This window comes from Dreissena polymorpha, chromosome 7 (assembly GCF_020536995.1).
Source record: "Dreissena polymorpha isolate Duluth1 chromosome 7, UMN_Dpol_1.0, whole genome shotgun sequence".
Lineage (NCBI taxonomy): Eukaryota > Metazoa > Mollusca > Bivalvia > Myida > Dreissenidae > Dreissena > Dreissena polymorpha.
In genome coordinates, this window is record NC_068361.1 from 33,220,073 (window position 1) to 33,242,441 (window position 22,369).

General features: G+C 31.9%; 1 protein-coding gene across 30 annotated transcripts in view; it reads right to left on the reverse strand.

The window, feature by feature from the left end:
- The window catches only part of LOC127837710 (fibropellin-1-like), a 44,223-nt gene that overhangs the window by 6,582 nt on the left and 15,272 nt on the right, over positions 1–22,369 (reverse strand). For 7 of the 30 annotated variants that reach the window (XM_052364997.1, XM_052364988.1, XM_052364987.1 and 4 more), the window contains 12 exons: positions 17,978–18,057; positions 17,509–17,580; positions 17,048–17,162; positions 16,512–16,603; positions 15,957–16,031; positions 15,436–15,505; positions 14,838–14,960; positions 14,317–14,427; positions 13,716–13,826; positions 10,809–10,919; positions 7,909–8,019; positions 3,363–3,473 (listed from right to left, as the gene is read on the reverse strand). In XM_052364997.1, coding sequence (XP_052220957.1) covers positions 3,363–3,473; positions 7,909–8,019; positions 10,809–10,919; positions 13,716–13,826; positions 14,317–14,427; positions 14,838–14,960; positions 15,436–15,505; positions 15,957–16,031; positions 16,512–16,603; positions 17,048–17,162; positions 17,509–17,580; positions 17,978–18,057 — 1,182 coding nt within the window. Of the gene's footprint in view, positions 1–3,362; positions 3,474–6,920; positions 8,020–8,256; positions 8,293–10,808; positions 10,920–13,715; positions 13,827–14,316; positions 14,428–14,837; positions 14,961–15,435; positions 15,506–15,956; positions 16,032–16,511; positions 16,604–17,047; positions 17,163–17,508; positions 17,581–17,977; positions 18,058–21,862; positions 22,066–22,369 lie in introns of those variants that run through there. The other 23 variants (XM_052365006.1, XM_052365000.1, XM_052364996.1 and 20 more) reach the window with 13 other exon arrangements.

A 22,369-nucleotide genomic window follows, 5' to 3' on the forward strand; every position in this document is an offset into this window, starting at 1 on the left:
TTAGAGCAAAAAATCGTTGAATCATTTGAACATAAACTCGAAACACACTGGAGAGATAAACCATGTGAGGTGTTAAGCAACTAATAATAATATCAATAATAGATAATTACCAGACCAGGCCGGAGTATGGATTAAAGACGAGCTTCAAGGACAATATAAGTCATACAGAACTTAGTGAAATTCTTATCAACAGCAAAAATAACAGGTACGAAAATGTTTCGTCTATAAAAATGAACATTAGTAGCATTATTGTAATCTGTATACATTGCGATCAGAAACTATATCAGGAGATAAATTTATGTTCGAATCCATTACTTGAGTAACAGAAGACCAACTGTAAACATTACGTGATTATAAAGCATTCACTGTATCGCAATCGAACTGCAATCGTAACTATGGTATCAATTACATAAACAAGAACTGCTCTACAACGGCAAGTATATTAAAAAATAACTACAATATTTCTTAAGAATGTGTTATGTTACTGCAGCATCTGCTTTGTTAGGAAGATTACTTACTTAAATGCATATTATACCTACTTACACTATCAATGAGTGGATAACTCTTAATTATCACAACCATTATTTGCATATGCTTTTACAGATACCATTGTAATAAACAAGGCGGTCATTGCACTGATGCATATTGATTATTTCATTTCTTTTCAAATGCAAAGTAGTCTTAGATTTAACAGTGTGCGTCCATCCAAAGATTAACATGGCGATAAAATTCAAAACTATTCAAAAATAACTTCACAATTTAGCAAGTCATGTCCTTATTACGTATGAGCCACTTCATTAATGAATGCAATTTCATCTACGCGGAAATAATTTTTATGTACACTTAAAAAACTTAAATCACGGTTTAGCAGGACGATAGAAACGTGGCTTCATGAATCAAAATAAATTGAAACATATTGAGCGTTAAAAGTAAGATTTGCAAAAAGGACACACATATGATTATATACCTTTGCTAAGGAATTGCGCTCATACGATTATGAATGAATACCATGTGTCATTAAAAATACCATTGCTTTGAAAATATGTATATTGGTATTCGTTTAAGTCTATAAACGTATTACTTACCTTGATCACAATTCGTTCCTTGCCAACGGACATAGCAGTGACACAGTCTTATAGTATCACAGTACCATAAATATTTGTTCAACAATTACCAACGTAACAGTTAACTTAAAACAATCACGTGCATGTTTAATGAATTATAATAAAATCTAACCTTTAAATATACAGTAATCCATTGTGATAATAAAGTTCAATCATGTTCGAGCTTTTGTTTTCGTTATGTTTGCAGCAGTGGTGCACACCATGTTGTACGCTGCCTGCCGTCATTTATTTCTATATTGAATGCATCATTTTATGGTTTAAAAAGTCAATCCACCACCCTATTCTTTAGAATTTAATCGGTTGTGATAACATTATTATGTGTGTTTATTCATTGTTTACTTTTGATCCCAACTGTCCATGTAGACTGAAGTTTGCTGAGTGTGTTAATAAATATAAGATATTGCATGAGTGGTCGTTTTGTATTGACTTTTTTAAACATGTCATCTAAATCAAGATAAAAACGAGGATTGCCGAGTTTGTATCTATATTAAGATGACGAGTTTAATAAATTAAATACAAAATGTCCACGAATCTAAGATTATATTTATAACATGACCAACAACAAATTATTTTTTATGTTATGCTCTTTTCACCGTTTATTCAAATTGTAAAAGAGTTTAACTGAAGAAATTCGCTGGAATAATGACGTGATTTCGTCAAAAAATGACGCAATTTCACAGTTATATAACTAGTGTAATAACACCCGTGTATAAACAAAATTGAGCATTACGTTATTTCAATTATCTACATTGCTGTCCCGTATTCGCAAATGGTGCTGCACTGTAAATTGCTTAATATTTTCGGTTTGTTTAATTATACCCTCATGGTGAAATGTTTTAACATTTTTTTCATAAACAAGTGGAATATTACCTGCCCAGCTAAAATACAATATAAAGACTTATTGAATTAAAGCAAGCAATACCATGCTATAGAAGAAAAAATATTTATGAAATTATGGAGACATTCCAAATATGAAGGGAAGTCAATGACATTAATATGATGTGGTTTGTGTTCTTAAATCAACTGATATTCTTAGGGGCAATAATTGTAAACTATAGAAACCCAGAGCAAATATATTCTGTTTGACTGAATTCAGTTTACCTTCTTAATGTTTTATCTAGTTATAACTTCAACATGATTGCTTATGCGATTGTTAGAGCAAAAAATCGTTGAATCATTTGAACATAAACTCGAAACACACTGGAGAGATAAACCATGTGAGGTGTTAAGCAACTAATAATAATATCAATAATAGATAATTACCAGACCAGGCCGGAGTATGGATTAAAGACGAGCTTCAAGGACAATATAAGTCATACAGAACTTAGTGAAATTCTTATCAACAGCAAAAATAACAGGTACGAAAATGTTTCGTCTATAAAAATGAACATTAGTAGCATTATTGTAATCTGTATACATTGCGATCAGAAACTATATCAGGAGATAAATTTATGTTCGAATCCATTACTTGAGTAACAGAAGACCAACTGTAAACATTACGTGATTATAAAGCATTCACTGTATCGCAATCGAACTGCAATCGTAACTATGGTATCAATTACATAAACAAGAACTGCTCTACAACGGCAAGTATATTAAAAAATAACTACAATGTTTCTTAAGAATGTGTTATGTTACTGCAGCATCTGCTTTGTTAGGAAGATTACTTACTTAAATGCATATTATACCTACTTACACTATCAATGATTGGATAACTCTTAATTATCACAACCATTATTTGCATATGCTTTTACAGATACCATTGTAATAAACAAGGCGGTCATTGCACTGATGCATATTGATTATTTCATTTCTTTTCAAATGCAAAGTAGTCTTAGATTTAACAGTGTGCGTCCATCCAAAGATTAACATGGCGATAAAATTCAAAACTATTCAAAAATAACTTCACAATTTAGCAAGTCATGTCCTTATTACGTATGAGCTACTTCATTAATGAATGCAATTACATCTACGCGGAAATAATTTTTATGTACACTTAAAAAACTTAAATCACGGTTTAGCAGGACGATAGAAACGTGGCTTCATGAATCAAAATAAATTGAAACATATTGAGCGTTAAAAGTAAGATTTGCAAAAAGGACACACATATGATTATATACCTTTGCTAAGGAATTGCGCTCATACGATTATGAATGAATACCATGTGTCATTAAAAATACCATTGCTTTGAAAATATGTATATTGGTATTCGTTTAAGTCTATAAACGTATTACTTACCTTGATCACAATTCGTTCCTTGCCAACGGACATAGCAGTGACACACATAGCTGGAAGCGCCATTCGAACATGTACCATGCAGACAAGGATTTCTTGTGCAGTAGTTGATTACTGTTAATATACAAATCCTTATTGATTGCATGCCAACTATGAATCAAGTAGTGCATAGAGCATGCAAAATCATGAGCAGATACCGATCGTTTCAGATCTATACAATCGGACATACCTTAAATATTAATGTCCTCCTAAGAGATTGCATATTACAAATATATACGTGTTTTGTTTAGGCCGATGGCGTGAACAATACTAATACACGCGTAGTACTGACGAAATATAAACATATTTGTTATGCCACTTTGCACAATAACATTGAAGACGATGACCCTATATTTTAAAATATTACTTTATCGCTTACCAAGAACACAATTTTAGTCCCGCGAACATTTGAGATTTTCATGCTTCTCCGCCCTGTTCAATGATTTTGGAAGTTACGTTAAATGTTTGTAGGAAATTCGTTTTAGAGGAAACACAACTATTGATGGAGAGGTCCACATGTTGAAAATCGCTGATTAACTACGGATTATTTCAACGGTTTTGAGAAGGACACACGCAACTAGCACACACAATTAACATATGTGAAAAAGTATTTGAGAGAACAAGGAAACGTCATTGTTATAAAAAGTACCATAAATATTTGTTCAACAATTACCAACGTAACAGTTAACTAAAAACAATCACGTGCATGTTTAATGAATTATAATAAAATCTAACCTTTAAATATACAGTAATCCATTGTGTGTGATAATAAAGTTCAATCATTTTCGAGCTTTTATTTTCGTTATGTTTGCAACAGTGGTGCTTACCATATTGTACGTTGCCTGTTGTAATGTATTTCTATATATTGAATGCATCATTTTATGGTTTAAAAAGTCGATCCACCACCCTATTCTTTAGTATTAAATTGGTTGTGGTAACATTATTATGTGTGTTTGTTCATTGTTTACATTTGATCCCAACTGTTCATGTAGACTGAAGTTTGTTGTGTGTGTTAATAAATATAGGATAATGCATGAGTGGTCGTTTTGTATTGAATATATTAAACATGTCATCTAAATAAAGATAAAAACGAGGATTACCGAGTTTTATCTATATTTAGATGACGAGTTTAATAAATTAAATACAAATTGACCACGAATCTAATATTATATTAATAACATGACCAACAACAAATTTGATTTTTTTTATTTTATGTTCTTTTCACCGCTTATTCAAATTGTAAAAGAGTTTAACTGAAGAAATTCGCTGGATTAATGACGTCATTTCGTCAAAAAATGACGCCATTTCACAGTTATATAACTAGTTTAATAACATCCGTGTAATAAACAAAATTTAGCATTACGTTATTTCAATTATCTACATTGCTGTCCCGTATTCGCAAATTGTGCTGCACTGTAAATTGCTTAATATTTTCGGTTTGTTTAATTATACCCTCATGGTGAAATGTTTTAACATTTTTTTTCATAAACAAGTGGAATATTACCTGCCCAGCTAAAATACAATATAAAGACTGATTGAATAAAGCAAACAACACCATATTATAGAAGAAAAAATATTTATGAAATTATGGAGACATTCCAAATACGAAGGAAAGTCAATGACATTAATATGAATTGGTTTGTGTTCTTAAATCAACTGATATTCTTAGGGGCAATAATTGTAAATTATAGAAACCCAGAGCAAATATATTCTGTTTGAATAAATTCAGTTTACCTTCATTATGTTTTAGCTAGTTATTATTTCAAAATGATTGCTTATGCGATTGTTAGAGCAAAAAAAACGTTGAATCATTTGAACATAAACTCGAAACACACTGGAGAGATAAACCATGTGAGGTGTTAAGCAATTAATAATAATATCAATAATAGATAATTACCAGACCAGGCCGGAGTATGGATTAAAGACGAGTTTCAAGGACATCGTAATCAATATGCATCAGTGCAATGACCGCCTTGTTTATTACAATGGTATCTGTAAAAGCATATGCAAATAATGGTTGTGATAATTAAGAGTTATCGACTCGTTGATATTATATGTAGGTATAATATGCATTTAAGTAAGTAATCTTACTAACAAAGCAGCTGCTGCAGTATCATAACACATTCTTAAGGAACATTGTAGTTATTTTTTAACATACTCGCCGTTGTAGAGCAGTTCTTTTTTAAGTAATTGATACCATAGTTACGATTGCAGTTCGATTGCGATACAGTGAATGCTTCATAATCACATAATGTTTACAGTTGGTCTTCTGTTACTCAAGTAATGGATTTGAACATAAATTTATCTCCTGATATAGTTTCTGATCGCAATGTATACAGATTACAATAATGCTACTCATGTTCATTTTTTTAGACGAAACTTTTTCGTTTCTGTTGTTTTTGCTGTTGATAAGAATTTCACTAAGTTCTGTATGACTTATATTTTCGTTATGTTTGCAACAGTGGTGCACACCATATTGTACGTTGCCTTCCGTCATTTATTTCTATATTGAATGCATCATTTTATTGTTTAAAAAGTCGATCCACCACCCTATTCTTTAGAATTAAATTGGTTGTGATAACATTATTATGTGTGTTTATTCATTGTTTACTTTTGATCCCAACTGTCCATGTAGACTGAAGTTTGCTGAGTGTTAATAAATATAGGATAATGAATGAGTGGGCGTTTTGCATTGACTTTATTAAACATGTCATCTAAATAAAGATAAAAACGAGGATTGCCGAGTTTGTATCTATATTTAGATGACGAGTTTAATTAATTAAATACAAAATTACCACGAATCTAAGATTATATTTATAACATGACCAACAACAAATTGTATTTTTAATTTTATGCTCTTTTCACCGTTTATTCAAATTGTAAAAGAGTTTAACTGAAGAAATTTGCTGGAATAATGACGTCATTTCGTCAAAAAAAGACGCAATTTCACAGTTATATAACTAGTGTAATACCTGCCGTGTATAATCAAAATTGAGCATTACTTTATTTCAATTATCTACATTGCTGTCCCGTATTCGCAAATTGTGCTGCACTGTAAATTGCTTAATATTTTGGGTTTATTTAATTATACCCTCATGGTGAAATGTTTTAACATTTTTTTCATAAACAAGTGGAATATTACCTGCCCAGCTAAAATACAATATAAAGACTGATTGAATAAAGCAAACAACACCATATTATAGAAGAAAAAATATTTATGAAATTATGGAGACATTCCAAATACGAAGGAAAGTCAATGACATTAATATGATGTGGTTTGTGTTCTTAACTCAACTGATATTCTTGGGGGCAAAACTTGTAAATTATAGAAACCCAGAGCAAATATATTCTGTTTGACTGAATTCAGTTTACCTTCTTAATGTTTTATCTAGTTATAACTTCAAAATGATTGCCTATGCGATTGTAAGAACAAAAAAAAACGTTGAATCATTTGAACATAAACTCGAAACACACTGGAGAGATAAACCATGTGAGGTGTTTAGCAATTAATAATAATATCAACAATAGATAATTACCAGACCAGGCCGGAGTATCAATTAAAGACGAGCTTCAATGACAATATAAGTCATACAGAACTTAGTGAAATTCTTATCAACAGCAAAAACAACAGGTACGAACATGTTTCGTCTATAAAAATGAACATGAGTAGCATTATTGTAATCTGCATACATTGCGATCAGAAACTATATCAGGAGATAAATTTATGTTCAAATCCATAACTTGAGTAACAGAAGACCAACTGTAAACATTATGTTATTATAAAGCATTCACTGTATCGCAATCGAACTGTAATCGTAGCTATGGTATCAATTACATAAACAAGAACTGCTCTACAATGGCGAGTATATTAAAAAATAATTACACTGTTCCTTAAGAATGTGTTATGTTACTGCAGCATCTGCTTTGTTAGTAAGATTACTTACTTGAATGCATATTATACCTACATTCACTATCAATGAGTGGATAACTCTTAATTATCACAACCATTATTTGCATATGCTTTTACAGATACCATTGTAATAATCAAGGCGGTCATTGCACTGATGCATATTGATTAATTCGTTTCTTTTCAAATGCAAAGTAGTCTCAGATTCAACAGTGTGCGTCCATCCAAAGATTAACATGGCGATACAATTCAAAACTATCCAAAAATAACTTCACAATTTAGCAAGTCATGTCATTATTACGTATGAGCCACTTCATTAATGAATGCAGTTTTATCTGCGCGGAAATAATTTTTATGTACACTTAAAAACTTAAATCACTGTTTAGCAGGACGATAGAAACGTGGCTTCATGAATCAAAATAAATTGAAACATATTGAGCGTTAAAAGTAAGATTTGCAAAAAGGACACACATATGATTATATACCTTTGCTAAGGAATTGCGGTCATACGATTATGAATGAATACCATGTGTCAATAAAAATACCATTGCTTTGAAAATATGTATATTGGTATTCGTTTAAGTCTATAAACGTATTCCTAACCTTGATCACAATTCGTTCCTTGCCAACCGACAAAGCACTGACACACATAGCTGGAAGCGCCATTCGAACAGGTACCATGCAGACAAGGATTTCTTGTGCAGTAGTTGATTACTGTTAATATACACATCTTTATTGATTGAATGCCAATTATGAATCTAGTAGTGCATAGAGCATGCAAAATCATGAGCAGATACCGATCATTATAGATCTATAAAATCAGATATACCTTAAATATCAAGGTCCTCCTAAGAGGTTGCATATTACAAATATATACGTGTTCTGTTTAGGCCGATGGCGTGAACAATACTTATAAACGCGGAGTACTGACGAAATATAAACATATTTGTTATGCCACTTTGCACAATAGCATTGCAGACGATGACCCTATATTTTAAAGTATTACTTTATCGCTTACCAAGAACACAATTTAAGTCCCGCGAACATTTGAGATTATCATGCTTCTCCGCCCTGTTCATTGATTTTGGAAGTTACTTTAAATGTTTGTAGGAAATTCGTTTTAGAGCGAACACAAATATTGATCGAGAGGTCCACATGTTGAAAATCGCTGATTAACCACGGATTATTTCAACGGTTTTGATAAGGAAACACGCAACTAGCACACACAATTAACATATGTGAACAAGTATTTGAGAGAACAAGGAAACGTCATTGTTATAAAAAAGTACCATAAATATTTGTTCAACAATTACCAACGTAACAGTTAACTTAAAACAATCACGTGCATGTTTAATGAATTATAATAAAATCTAACCTTTAAATATACCGTAATCCATTGTGATAATAAAGTTCAATCATTTTCGAGCTTTTATTTTCGTTATGTTTGCAACAGTGGTGCACACCATATTGTACGTTGCCTGCCGTCATTTATTTCTATATTGAATGCATCATTTTATGGTTTGAAAAGTCGATCCACCACCCTCTTCTATAGAATTTAATCGGTTGTGGTAACATCATTATGTGTGTTTGTTCATTGTTTACTTTTGATCCCAACTGTCCATGTAGACTGAAGTTTGCTGAGTGTGTTAATAAATTTAGGATATTGCATGAGTGGTCGTTTTGTATTGAATTTATAAAACATGTCATCTAAATAAAGATAAAAACGAGGATTGCCGAGTTTGTATCTATACTTAGATGACGAGTTTAATAAATTAAATACAAAATGTCCACGAATCTAAGATCATATTTATAACATGACCAACAACAAATTTTATTTTTTATTTTATGCTCTTTTCACCGTTTATTCAAATTGGTAAAGAGTTTAACTGAAGAAATTCGCTTGAAAAATGACGTCATTTCGTCAAAAAATGACGCCATTTCACAGTTATATAACTAGTTTAATATCACCAGTGTAATAAACACAATTGAGCATTACGTTATTTCAATTATCTACATTGCTGTCCCGTATTCCCAAATTGTGCTGCACTGTAAATTGCTTAATATTTTCAGTTTGCTTAATTATACCCTCATGGTGAAATGTTTTAACTTTTTTTTCATAAACAAGTGGATTATTACCTGCCCAGCTAAAATAAAATATAAAGACTGATTGAATTAAAGCAAGCAATACCATACTATAGAAGAAAATTATTTATGAAATTATGGAGACATTCCAAATACGAAGGGAAGTCAATGACATTAATATAAATTGGTTTGTTTTCTTAAATCAACTGATTTTTTTAGGGGCAATAATTGTAAATTATAGAAACCCAGAGCAAATATATTGTGTTTGACTGAATTTCGTTTACCTTCTTAATGTTTTATCTAGTTATAACTTCAAAATGATTGCCTATGCGATTGTAAGAGCAAAAAAAAACGTTAAATCATTTGAACATAAACTCGAAACACGCTGGAGAGATAAACCATGTGAGGTGTTAAGCAATTAATAATAATATCAACAATAGATAATTACGAGACCAGGCCGAAGTATGGATTAAAGACGAGCTTCAAGGACAATATAAGTCATACAGAACTTAGTGAAATTCTTATCAACAGCAAAACAACTGGTACGAAAATGTTTCGTCTATAAAAATGAACATGAGTAGCATTATTGTAATCTGTATACATTGCGATCAGAAACTATATCAGGAGATAAATTTATGTTCAAATCCATTACTTGAATAACAGAAGACCTACTGTTAACATTATGTGATTATAAAGCATTCACTGTATCGCAATCGAACTGCAATCGTAACTATGGTATCGATTACATAAACAAGAACTGCTCTACAACGGCGAGTATATTAAAAAATAATTACACTGTTCCTTAAAAATGTGTTATGTTACTGCAGCATCTGATTTGTTAGTAAGATTACTTACTTAAATGCATATTATACCTACATATAATATCAACGAGTCGATAACTCTTAATTATCACAACCATTATTTGCATATACTTTTACAGTATCATTGTAATAAACAAGATGGTTATTGCACTGATGCTTATTGATAAATTCATTTCTTTTCAAATGCAAAGTAGTCTTAGATTTAACAGTGTGCGTCCATCCAAAGATTAACATGGCGATACAATTCAAAACTATCCAAAAATGACTTCACAATTTAGCAAGTCATGTCATTATTACGTTTCACCCACGTCATTAATGAATGCAGTTTCATCTGCGCGGAAATAATTTTTATGTACACTTAAAAAACTTAAATCACGCATTAGCAGGACGATAGAAACGTGGCTTCATGAATCAAAATAAATTGAAACATATTGAGCGTTAAAAGTAAGATTTGCAAAAAGGACACACATATGATTATATACCTTTGCTAAGGAATTGCGCTCATACGATTATGAATGAAAACCATGTGTCAATAAAAATACCATTGCTTTGAAAATATGTATATTGGTATTCGTTTAAGTCTATAAACGTATTACTTACCTTGATCACAATTCGTTCCTTGCCAACCGACAGAGCACTGACACACATAGCTGGAAGCGCCATTCGAACAGGTACCATGCAGACAAGGATTGCTTGTGCAGTAGTTGATATCTGTTAATATACAAATCCTTATTGATTGCATACCAACTATGAATCTAGTAGTGCATAGAGCATGCAAAATCATGAGCAGACACCGATCGTTACAGATCTATAAAATCGGACATACCTTAAATATCAATGTCCTCCTAAGAGGTTGCATATTACAAATATATACGTGTTCTGTTTAGGCCGATGGCGTGAACAATACTAATAAACGCGGAGTACTGACGAAATATAAACATATGTGTTATGCCACTTTGCACAATAACATTTCAGACGATGACCCTATATTTTAAAGTATTACTTTATCGCTTACCAAGAACACAATTTTAGTCCCGCGAACATTTGAGATTATCATGCTTCTCCGCCCTGTTCATTGATTTCGGAAGTTACTATAAATGTTTGTAGGAAATTCGTTTTAGAGCAAACACAAATATTGATCGAGAGGTCCACATGTTGAAAATCGCTGATTAACCACGGATTATTTCAACGGTTTTGATAAGGAAACACGCAACTAGCACACACAATTAACATATGTGAACAAGTATTTGAGAGAACAAGGAAACGTCATTGTTATAAAAAGTACCATAAATATTTGTTCAACAATTACCAACGTAACAGTTAACTTAAAACAATCACGTGCATGTTTAATGAATTATAATACAATCTAACCTTTAAATATACAGTAATCCATTGTGATAATAAAGTTCAATCATTTTCGAGCTTTTATTTTCGTTATGTTTGCAACAGTGGTGCACACCATATTGTACGTTGCTTTCCGTCATTTATTTCTATATTGAATGCATCATTTTATGGTTTGAAAAGTCGATCCACCACCCTATTCTTTAGAATTTAATCGGTTGTGGTAATATTATTATGTGTGTTTATTCATTGTTTTCTTTTGATCCCAACTGTCCATGTAGACTGAAGTTTGCTGAGTGTTAATAAATATAGGATAATGCATGAGTGGTCGTTTTGTATTGACTGTATTAAACATGTCATCTAAATAAAGATAAAAACGAGGATTGCCGAGTTTGTATCTATATTTAGATGACGAGTTTAATAAATTAAATACAAAATGACCACGAATCTAAGATTATATTTATAACATGACCAACAACAAATTTTTTTTTTAGTTTATGCTCTTTTCACCAATTATTCAAATTGTAAAAAAGTTTAACTGAAAACATTCGCTGGAATAATGACGTCATTTCGTCAAAAAAGACGCAATTTCACGGTTATATAACTAGTGTAAAACCACCCGTGTATAAACAAAATTGAGCATTACGTTATTTCAATTATCTACATTGCTGTTCCGTATTCGCAAATTGTGCTGCACTGTAAATTGCTTAATATTTTCGGTTTGTTTAATTATACCCTCATGGTGAAATGCTTTAACATTTTTTTCATAAACAAGTGGAATATTACCTGCCCAGCTAAAATACAGTATAAAGACTGATTGAATAAAGCAAACAACACCATATTATAGAAGAAAAAATATTTATGAAATTATGGAGACATTCCAAATACGAAGGAAAGTCAATGACATTAATATGATGTGGTTTGTGTTCTTAACTCAACTGATACTCTTAGGGGCAAAACTTGTAAATTATAGAAACCCAGAGCAAATATATTCTGTTTGACTGAATTCAGTTTACCTTCTTAATGTTTTATCTAGTTATAACTTCAAAATGATTGCCTATGCGATTGTAAGAGCAAACAAAAACGTTGAATCATTTGAACATAAACTCGAAACACACTGGAGAGATAAACCATGTTAGGTGTTAAGCAATTAATAATAATATCAACAATAGATAATTACCAGACCAGGCCGGAGTATCGATTAAAGACGAGCTTCAAGGACAATATAAGTCATACAGAACTTAGTGAAATTCTTATCAACAGCAAAAACAACAGGTACGGACATGTTCCGTCTATAAAAATGAACATGAGTAGCATTATTGTAATCTGCATACATTGCGATCAGAAACTATATCAGGAGATAAATTTATGTTCAAATCCATTACTTGAGTAACAGAAGACCAACTGTAAACATTATGTGATTATAAAGCATTCACTGTATCGCAATCGAACTGTAATCGTAGCTATGGTATCAATTACATAAACAAGAACTGCTCTACAATGGCGAGTATATTAAAATATAATTACACTGTTCCTTAAGAATGTGTTATGTTACTGTAGCATCTGCTTTGTTAGTAAGATTACTTACTTGAATGCATATTATACCTACATACACTATCAATGAGTGGATAACTCTTAATTATCACTACCATTATTTGCATATGCTTTTACAGATATCATTGTAATAAACAAGGCGGTCATTGCACTAATGCATATTGATTAATTCGTTTATTTTCAAATGCAAAGTAGTCTTAGATTTAACAGTGTGCGTCCATCCAATACGTTATTTCAATTATCTACATTGCTGTCCCGTATTCGCAAATTGTGTTGCACTGTAAATTGCTTAATATTTTCGGTTTGTTTAATTATACCCTCATGGTGAAGTGTTTTAACATGTTTGTCATAAACAAGTGAAATAATAAATATAATATATGATACCATACTTTTCCTCTGCCATATTGGTCTCTTTTTGATATCACATTATAACAAAAGTCACCAAACTATGTATTCCTCATTTATCTATAGATTTACAAAATCAACATTAGCCACCTCGCACAAAATGATATTTAGGCAGTTATCGTAAGGGTTTTCAGAGTTGACGTTGTTTACTTGTTTTATGTTCAATTCCGATAGATGTTGATTTTTATATGCGAATGTTTAACCTACTTTGATCACAGTTCTTCCCTTGCCAACCATTCTCACATTGACAAGCGTAGTCGGTGCTGCTTTCAAAACATCTGCCATGGATACACGGGCTTCCGGTGCATGGGCCTTGGTCTGAAATACATCAGCAATAGCTGTTATAGGAAACACTGTTTACATGCTCCAGCTCAATAATGTCGAAATTAGTCATTGCATAATGTAAAACAGTATGCATGTAAAACGACAAAAGCAGTGAATTAACTTTGATTGTGTCGGAATATGTGCATTTGAGCAAATAATCATAACAAATGGCATCGTTGTCTTCATTCTTGACTTCATCTTTTTCATTATTGTAAAATAAACTTACACTTTGTAGGCTAGGTTAGATATTCTATGCATAGCGCAAGCAAGGATAACATTCAAGGTTTTTCAAACGTCTAATGATATTATTACAATGCGGTCCTTTATTCATGACAATGGATCTAGTGCTTAACATTAAATAATTACCTCGAATTCTCAGGTAATGATCCAATATTATATAATATGTATTATGCTGTATGTGTTTGCTTTGAAGACGAAGAGACTGCTAATACTGAAATAATAATCTCTTAACCAACCAACTTACGTTGATCGCAATTTTTGCCCTGCCAATCTTGTTCACATTGACAAAAGTAGTCAGTTGATGCTGAGAAACAGCTACCATGGATACAAGGATTAGTGGAGCAAATGCTTTGTTCTGAAATGTAAAACATCTTTAACATAAACGAATCACGTTTGGAATCATAATTGATCGAATGTATATGTATTAAAAATATGCGCGTTGCATTGTATTTACCGTACCACCTTAATATGTTAATAAATAAATATCACCATGTTGGATCGTGTACATTTATAACAGCGTCACTAGTCTATAAAACATATATTGAAAACAATATTTGTAAACACAATTACATGCATTTGTGATCATAACATAACAACGTTATTAAAATATTTTCTAAGATGCTGAAAGCTTTAACCGGATTGAACCGACACGTTCGTTTCGTTGTGTAAAAATGCGCTTTTCCTTACATCACGTAGAGTATGAATCTTTACTCATTATTATAACACGATACGTACATTAAACGTAAGTTTTGCATTTATTCTCACGTGCTGAGAGTGAGCTATGTGTTGGCGCCACTGCTCCAGTCGTCGATGCGCTACCGGAAGCGCTACTGCCATTTCCATGATTACACAGGTTAGAGTCACAACACTGTATCTGCAAGTCGTTCCCTATAAAAATATTTCAAACAAAAACAATTTGTTGTATTTTTCATCGAATTTTAGCTTTATGCAGCTATTTCATTAATTTATTTAACGCAACTGACCCTTACAAAGAGAAATAAATAACTTTGTTACAATTAAAACAATTTGGTTCACTTAAACTTGGTTATAACCAAATGAATAAATGCTGTATTAATTATTAACATATATATTGAAATTGTCAATAAGTATTCACTTAAGTCATAAATATGAACATATAAATCATCGTGTATCTATAATTTGTTTTAATTGTGCGTTGATTAAGAACGTTCGCGTGCTTTTTACATATATACATGTTTCTTTTTGTGATATATGACGTCTGTTAAATGTAAAATTGCCCAGTGTTGAACATTTACAAAATGTTTTGAACGCACCGCTTAGTTTCAAATTGTACTTTAATCCTGTACATGTGTTTTTTTATGTATTGATAATGTTGGGTTCTTACCTGGCTTAACTGTGTTGTCATATCGCTTCCTTCCGATCAAACTTAGGATTTGAGCGTGTCTATCACAAATCTTGGGCAATCGAAAACGAATAAGTTTACTTGATAATGTAAATTTTAAATACGGTAGCACAAACTTAACAAAAACCAAAACTCACGTTTTATTGTCAAGTTTCTTGTTTATAAAATCTGTATTTGAATTATTCACCACTATAGCTACACATTTCCCATTCAATATAAAATTCAGCTTTGGTAACAAAGCGTGTTTTGAGCAATGCGATATATGAATCCCAATTGCACTTGTTTCATGATTGTGTCATTACATATGTTAGCTAATTTTCTCTTACAGTTTGTTCGTAGTTTAATATTGAATTAAAAGTTGTATGCACCTGAGGATGATCTGGTTCAATAAAAATCAGCTTAGATAACACATTACACTTATTTACATGCAATCATCTGAACATAAACATCATATATACAACCGTATATAAGTGCCAAACATACATATTAATTTTCACACTTACGGTTTTGTGTAGACATCCTGACTTGTATAGCGAAGCGTGGGTTAGCGAACTAGTGGTTTTCTCAACGTGGCATACCTGTTTACAATACAAATCATATATGCACAATTAATTTCGACATTTATAAAAGATAATTTCATTTAGTAGTTTATGCATGAATTTAATGTATTACGATGTTAATATAGTCAACGATAGCCTGTCAAATATGAAAAAATGGCTAACATGTTGGACATTTCAATCTTACTATATAAATAAATCAGTTAATACTATATTTACTTGAGATAACTCACTATAAATATCAAACATGTATATCTGTTCTTCTTGGAAGGCCATAGACGGTTCAGTATTCAACGTGTTAAAATAGATCTACCAAGTTAATTATACAGCTGATATTCAAAACTTCAAAATGCAAAAAAAAGTGTTAAATGCGCGATGAAACAAGATAAATCCATTATGCAAACAGCAACATGTCATGTTCTATACAATTGCATCACTTGATGAGAGAATATAGTTTGTAACAGAAACGGTAACAACGAAAACATGTTAAATCAGACATACGTCACCCCTTCCACAGAGCGCTATCGTGTTGCACGAGCTTGGTGTGTTGGCCTGATCACACTTGAAACACACGGGACCAACAGAGGGCAGTCCTGAGGGGGAGGGGTAAAGAAGGCAGTTTGACATCAGCATGGGATGCAAATTGCTGCGATTGCAGTTTTATGTTATTTTAGATGTAGATATATAAAACAGTACACAAACACATTATTCAATGCTGCTTTGAGGCCCGTGAGCACGCCTGTTGTAAAAGTTTATTTAAAAAGCTTATTGAAAAACATTTGTCAACTTCAAACAGAACATAATTAGAAACTAATTGAAAACTGATTTGTCAACGTCTGATAATTATTTACACATATCTGGTTGTCATTCAAAACTCTCAAATCGAATAAATATCAGACTAAATAAATATCGAATAGCAGTTTTTGTTGAGTCATTAACTAATCAAATTTAAGTGAATTAAAAGCATTGATTACATAATATTGCTACGCAGGTATCAAAGAATGTCATAATTAAATACAATGAGGTCATCGGAATACCAGTTTGTCCACAGAGGGCAGCGTTGCAAAGGTTTCCAAAGCAACACTGAGCGCACAGCTGCGTGTTACCGTTGGATCGGTTCACCACTTCGCGTTTGCCGGAAGAGCCACAAAGCTAATGAAAAGCGATATGTGTACAGGGTGAAAAAATGTGCACTGCATTCATAAAAATATATCATATAATACTTCATCATAATTTCTTATATTACATTATCCTCGATGTTATTCAACATTGTATAACATAGCGATCACTGCGTGACAGTACAAATATGATATTACAAATACAATTAGATAATTAAGTTCATTACATAACGTTACTTATGATAAAATATAAAGAAGTGATACATCATTCTAAGCATTATCAGGACAGAAAGTTCGATTTAAACCCGCAACTGTATTAAAACAAAAAGTTTATAATACATTTACAATGACATTGCTTGTGAAATATAAGCTTAACTTACTTGTCTATCCCGACAGCCCAAATTGAAAACGATGTCACCATTTGGATTCTCAAATGCGTCAGCATAGCAACTCTTTAGTTTCAAAACACAAAGCAAATACAATATAAAGAGCATATTTTTAAAACATATGCAAAAGGCAGTAAGTTGTTTCCGCTAGGTAAACTATTAATATTATTCTTTAATTTTAATTTCAAGTATATTGAATGACTATTGATACATTAACTTATGTATGACCATTGTCGATTGTAAAGAAATATTTGGTTGTTTGTTATTAAAAATGCCGAAATACCACATAGGTCATCATAATCAACGTTAATTTTTTTTAAACGGATGACAACAATGTACAGTTAATGTAAAATGTGGCACATTGTCCTGTATCAGATGTTTTCTATTCGACATGATGATTGGGTATGACCTGTTCGCATGAGGCATATTTCACTGGAGTTCATATGAAATTTTAAATAGTTACCTCGTGTGATGCACATGTCATAGTGTAAAGACATTCTCGGGCCACAGGTGAATCTGTACAGGTCAGACAGACATCACCACCTGCAAATAAGTCAATATTTTAATATATTTGCATCAATAAAAAGCGTCACTTATTACTGAAGCATACTAATTATACTTGAAGCTATTTTGCGACGCATTAAGTTCAAATCATTAGCTGTAAATTGGCGCCGAGAACAATCATTTGACATCTTAGGCAATAGGTGAAAATATAAGCAAAAGACACCCAAAAATATGACGACCTATAAATTATGCGATCTTTCAACCTCTGCAACATCCGCATGCCTGTAATACGTGCGCATCATTTTTAACAAATAACTGAAACGAAACTCACGCGAACGACTAACGTTAGATTTGAACTGATACTTATAATTATTATTATTACCGAAATTTAAATCTGAATCATGCGTGCCTGAACTAAAAACGGTTTAAATTGGATTTCAAAAAGAGTATATAGCACTTAGTGGATCCGTTTTAGATAGTTAATTTAGGTTAATTGCGTTACGTTTACACTACCAATGCCGTAGCTGTAAATTACTTATTGTACCATTTAATGTGGTGCTTTCTTTCTCTGTTGCAAACATTCCGTAAAAAATATAAAATCCTTAAAGATTTACGTTTTAATTATCATAACTGATAATTATTGAATGCGTGTTTTAAATAAGACTTAACATTAATTCAGACAATATTCTACATTTTGATCCGATGAAATGGCTGGATTGCATTTCTAGAGTGGTCATCCAAAGCCTGAACTTACGTCATGTGGGGGGATAAAAGCAAGTGTATTGGCGTTAACTCAAACCAGCAGTAATTCGTAAACTTATGTGAAACAAGTGGACCCTGATGGATCTAAAATGATACGACGATTATCGCTGTTTGTAAGTGGTGACCTTGCTTTCAATTGCACGCGGCTTTTATTCAAACATATTATAGTTTCTATTAACATCCCAAATGTTGAGTGAAAACATACTTTATCTAATATTTGACTTTGGGTTCTAGTTTACGACCACACTTGACATAATTTCGAAATAAGGCTGAAAAGTATAAAGATTGTACTTCTTACCGAATTTTATCAATATGGAACCACACAAGGTGTGTTCAAGAATAATAACAAGGTTTCAAATATAGATAACAAGGTGTTCTATTTAATCGAACTTGATCTAGTTCAAAGTCGTCCTAAATACGGTTAATATACACATACTGATCACATTACATCAAGATTGATTAACTTCTACAAATACTAAAAATATAACTATATTCTTCATGGGCAGCTTCTTTGCAGTTCTTATTTGAAAAAAAAATGAATTTGGATAGATATTGTCAATATAAACATTATGCTTAAATTTCATTTACATGAGGCTAAAAGTGTGGCGTTATTATACATCCTATCGATGTACTATGGCAAAAACGTGCGAGGACGGAAGCTATTCATAAATCGCACAACACACCTTGGAAACATAGTTTATATTATAAGTAAAAGATTTTAATTGACAATTTACATAAATATTACTCGAATGTGTACAATAAGTATTTTCAATCCTTCCCACCTCCTCACAACAATTCATATATATATATATATATAATACCTTAAATGTATACTGCATTAATCGCCACCAACTTGTAAAAGTGCAACACACACGTCAATTGGTCATCTCAACCTTGCTAGACAATCGCTCTTTACAGAACAAGGATTAATTCTTAAATTATAAGATATCGGATCAAACTGCAAGAACAACTGTCTTTATTGCACTTAAGATTTTTGGAAATGTTTTTCATGAACATTCATGAACAATCTTTACATTCAGCTCAGCCCGTGTGTGAACCCCATGTGAACCCCGTTGATTATGCACCCTGAGAACATATATTCTTAAAAATAACGTTGTACTGCTACAGCATTTATAGTTTGTTAAGTAAAATACAACGTCCCCACTACATTTAAGTAACTGATTAATATATTCCACAAAGAGTATTTGGCAGAATCGAATATGATAACACAATTGCAGAGCTCTTGCTTTATATTTGTAAATGAAGTACGGAAAAACATAAATGCCTTCGAAGCCTTCGAAGCCTAGAGAAATATAGGATGGAATACATTTTATTTATGAACAATTGATGCCATTCTAAGAGATTTTCAATACTCTTAGAGACGATTTTGAAGAGACACAATAATCATAAGTATCCATGATTCTCCTCATGGCATCCGCTGTTATATTTCTGCCTGCTATTTTCAACCCATTGAGAGAGATAATAGTAGGTTATTGCTTAATTCAAGGCTTTTGCTAAGAAAGCATAAACCATGAGCCTTTGCCAGTGGTTCGGGTGTAAGTGCAGCGAAAATAACTTTATCTGTGTTCAACACAAACATTGCATTGTTTTTATCATATTATTTACATTATCATCGCATTTTTTTCTGTAATCATTTGAAAAAAAGAAAAGCCAAAAAAACTGACGAGCACATCGCATATAAAACAAATCATGTAAGTGTTTTAGTGTCATACACAAACAACTACCAATGAAAACATTTAATATATTTATGAGATATACTCTTCTAGATTAACACACACAAATCAATATAGTGAACTATTTAATATAGCAAAAATGTATTTGAAAAAAAAACTTTACTAAAATTATCACACATCAAAATAAGTATTTGTTTTTAAAAAAAGATCAAGGTCCTCGTTAACTGAACATGTAAATTGTTGATAAATTCTGAACGTTTAGTGGCATTAATGATATTCATCGTCTGCCAGAACTTGTCTATTGCATACCTTGTAGTACAGATTTTCAACTATACATGATTGACATTTTAAAGTCTGTCAATGAATAAAGTCAGTATAGGTGCATTAACGTTATCTTATATACAATTATATTTTTAGTTTAAATATGTGTTGTTTTTTTAATTATAAAATGAAAACATAATGAATTTCTACAATAAATCGTTGCAATAAAATAACTCCTCTAATTTGTTTTGCAAATAAATTGACATACTTATACAATCAACCAAATCTGGTTCTTATCTTGAACGGCAGAAGTCCGCTGTCACACGCCGCTATCTTGTATAAACAGCTGAACGTATACATATTGAAATAACAATTGGCGGCGCCTATTATTGTTTCAGAGATCACTATCCGCATGTCGGTAGTGGCTGATGAGATCCGATTAGAGTGTCGAAAAACCTTAGATTTCGCGAATACGATCGTAATAGGGGTCTTATATGACATTAAGCGTCCACAAATAAAATGTAATTTCGATATTAAGTTTAACAAAGAGATTCAATATTTTACATATAAACACATATAGGGAATCGTTGGCCCTAATTATGCAAACGATTCAGCCTTTTGCATTCCCAACTCGTCTGATGTTCTTTCATGCCCACATGTGTAACTGCTATCACTACCAATTTGACGAACGCTATATTTAACGGTGCAAAATAACCTAAAACATATAATTTGCAAATTTGAGGACATCGCTTTAAATCGATAAATGACAAATAGTAAACGAAAAATTATTGATTTTATACAAATAAAAATCTCCCAAAACATGCATAAGTAAAGAGAAAAAAATGCGAATCAAATATAATCTTAAACTAACCGAGCCCGTTGTGTGCCTGCAACGGTATTTGGACATATGTAATATCTCGTTTAATATTCACTTCAATAATACGTGAGCTATTTGTTTAATGTTTATACTTAATAGGTGATAAACTTTGATCACGACAGTAGATGTGTTTGTTTAAAAACATGTTAAAAACCTGGTCTTGTTTCCATAATGCTCATTTCTAGCAGTTTTAATAATGTTTTACCAACCAATTCAGCTATAATATGTCTATGACTAAAAGCCAACTCACGTGCAGAATCCAAAAACAAAATTGCACAACTCAACACAAAATATGCGTCAACCATAATGCAAGACATTATTCAACGTATAACATTTCCAGATGCTCTGCTTAAGATGAAAACGCTGCTATGTCGTGATTTAACTAAGTGAGCCGATAGGAACCACGAATGAATTTGCTCCCGCATGTGTCGGAGGTACTATAAATGTCATTAAACGTTATCTTATCAAAGACATTCTTTTGACGTCACTGCCTTTGTCTGACCTTAATGACAATACAAGACAATACACTTTAGTACGTAGATATAGTGGAATAATTAAATAATTTCAAAATAGTAAAACTACTTGTATATTAATATGTGGTTTAAGAATCTAACATACTAGTTAATCGAAACCTTATTTATAGATCCTTTGCCAACTAACTCAACGAAACAACGGCCCGGCACATTTGCCTCCTTATTAAATAAAGTGCTCTGCGCAAAACAACAGAGTTGAGAGGCGACACATGTGAACAGACATT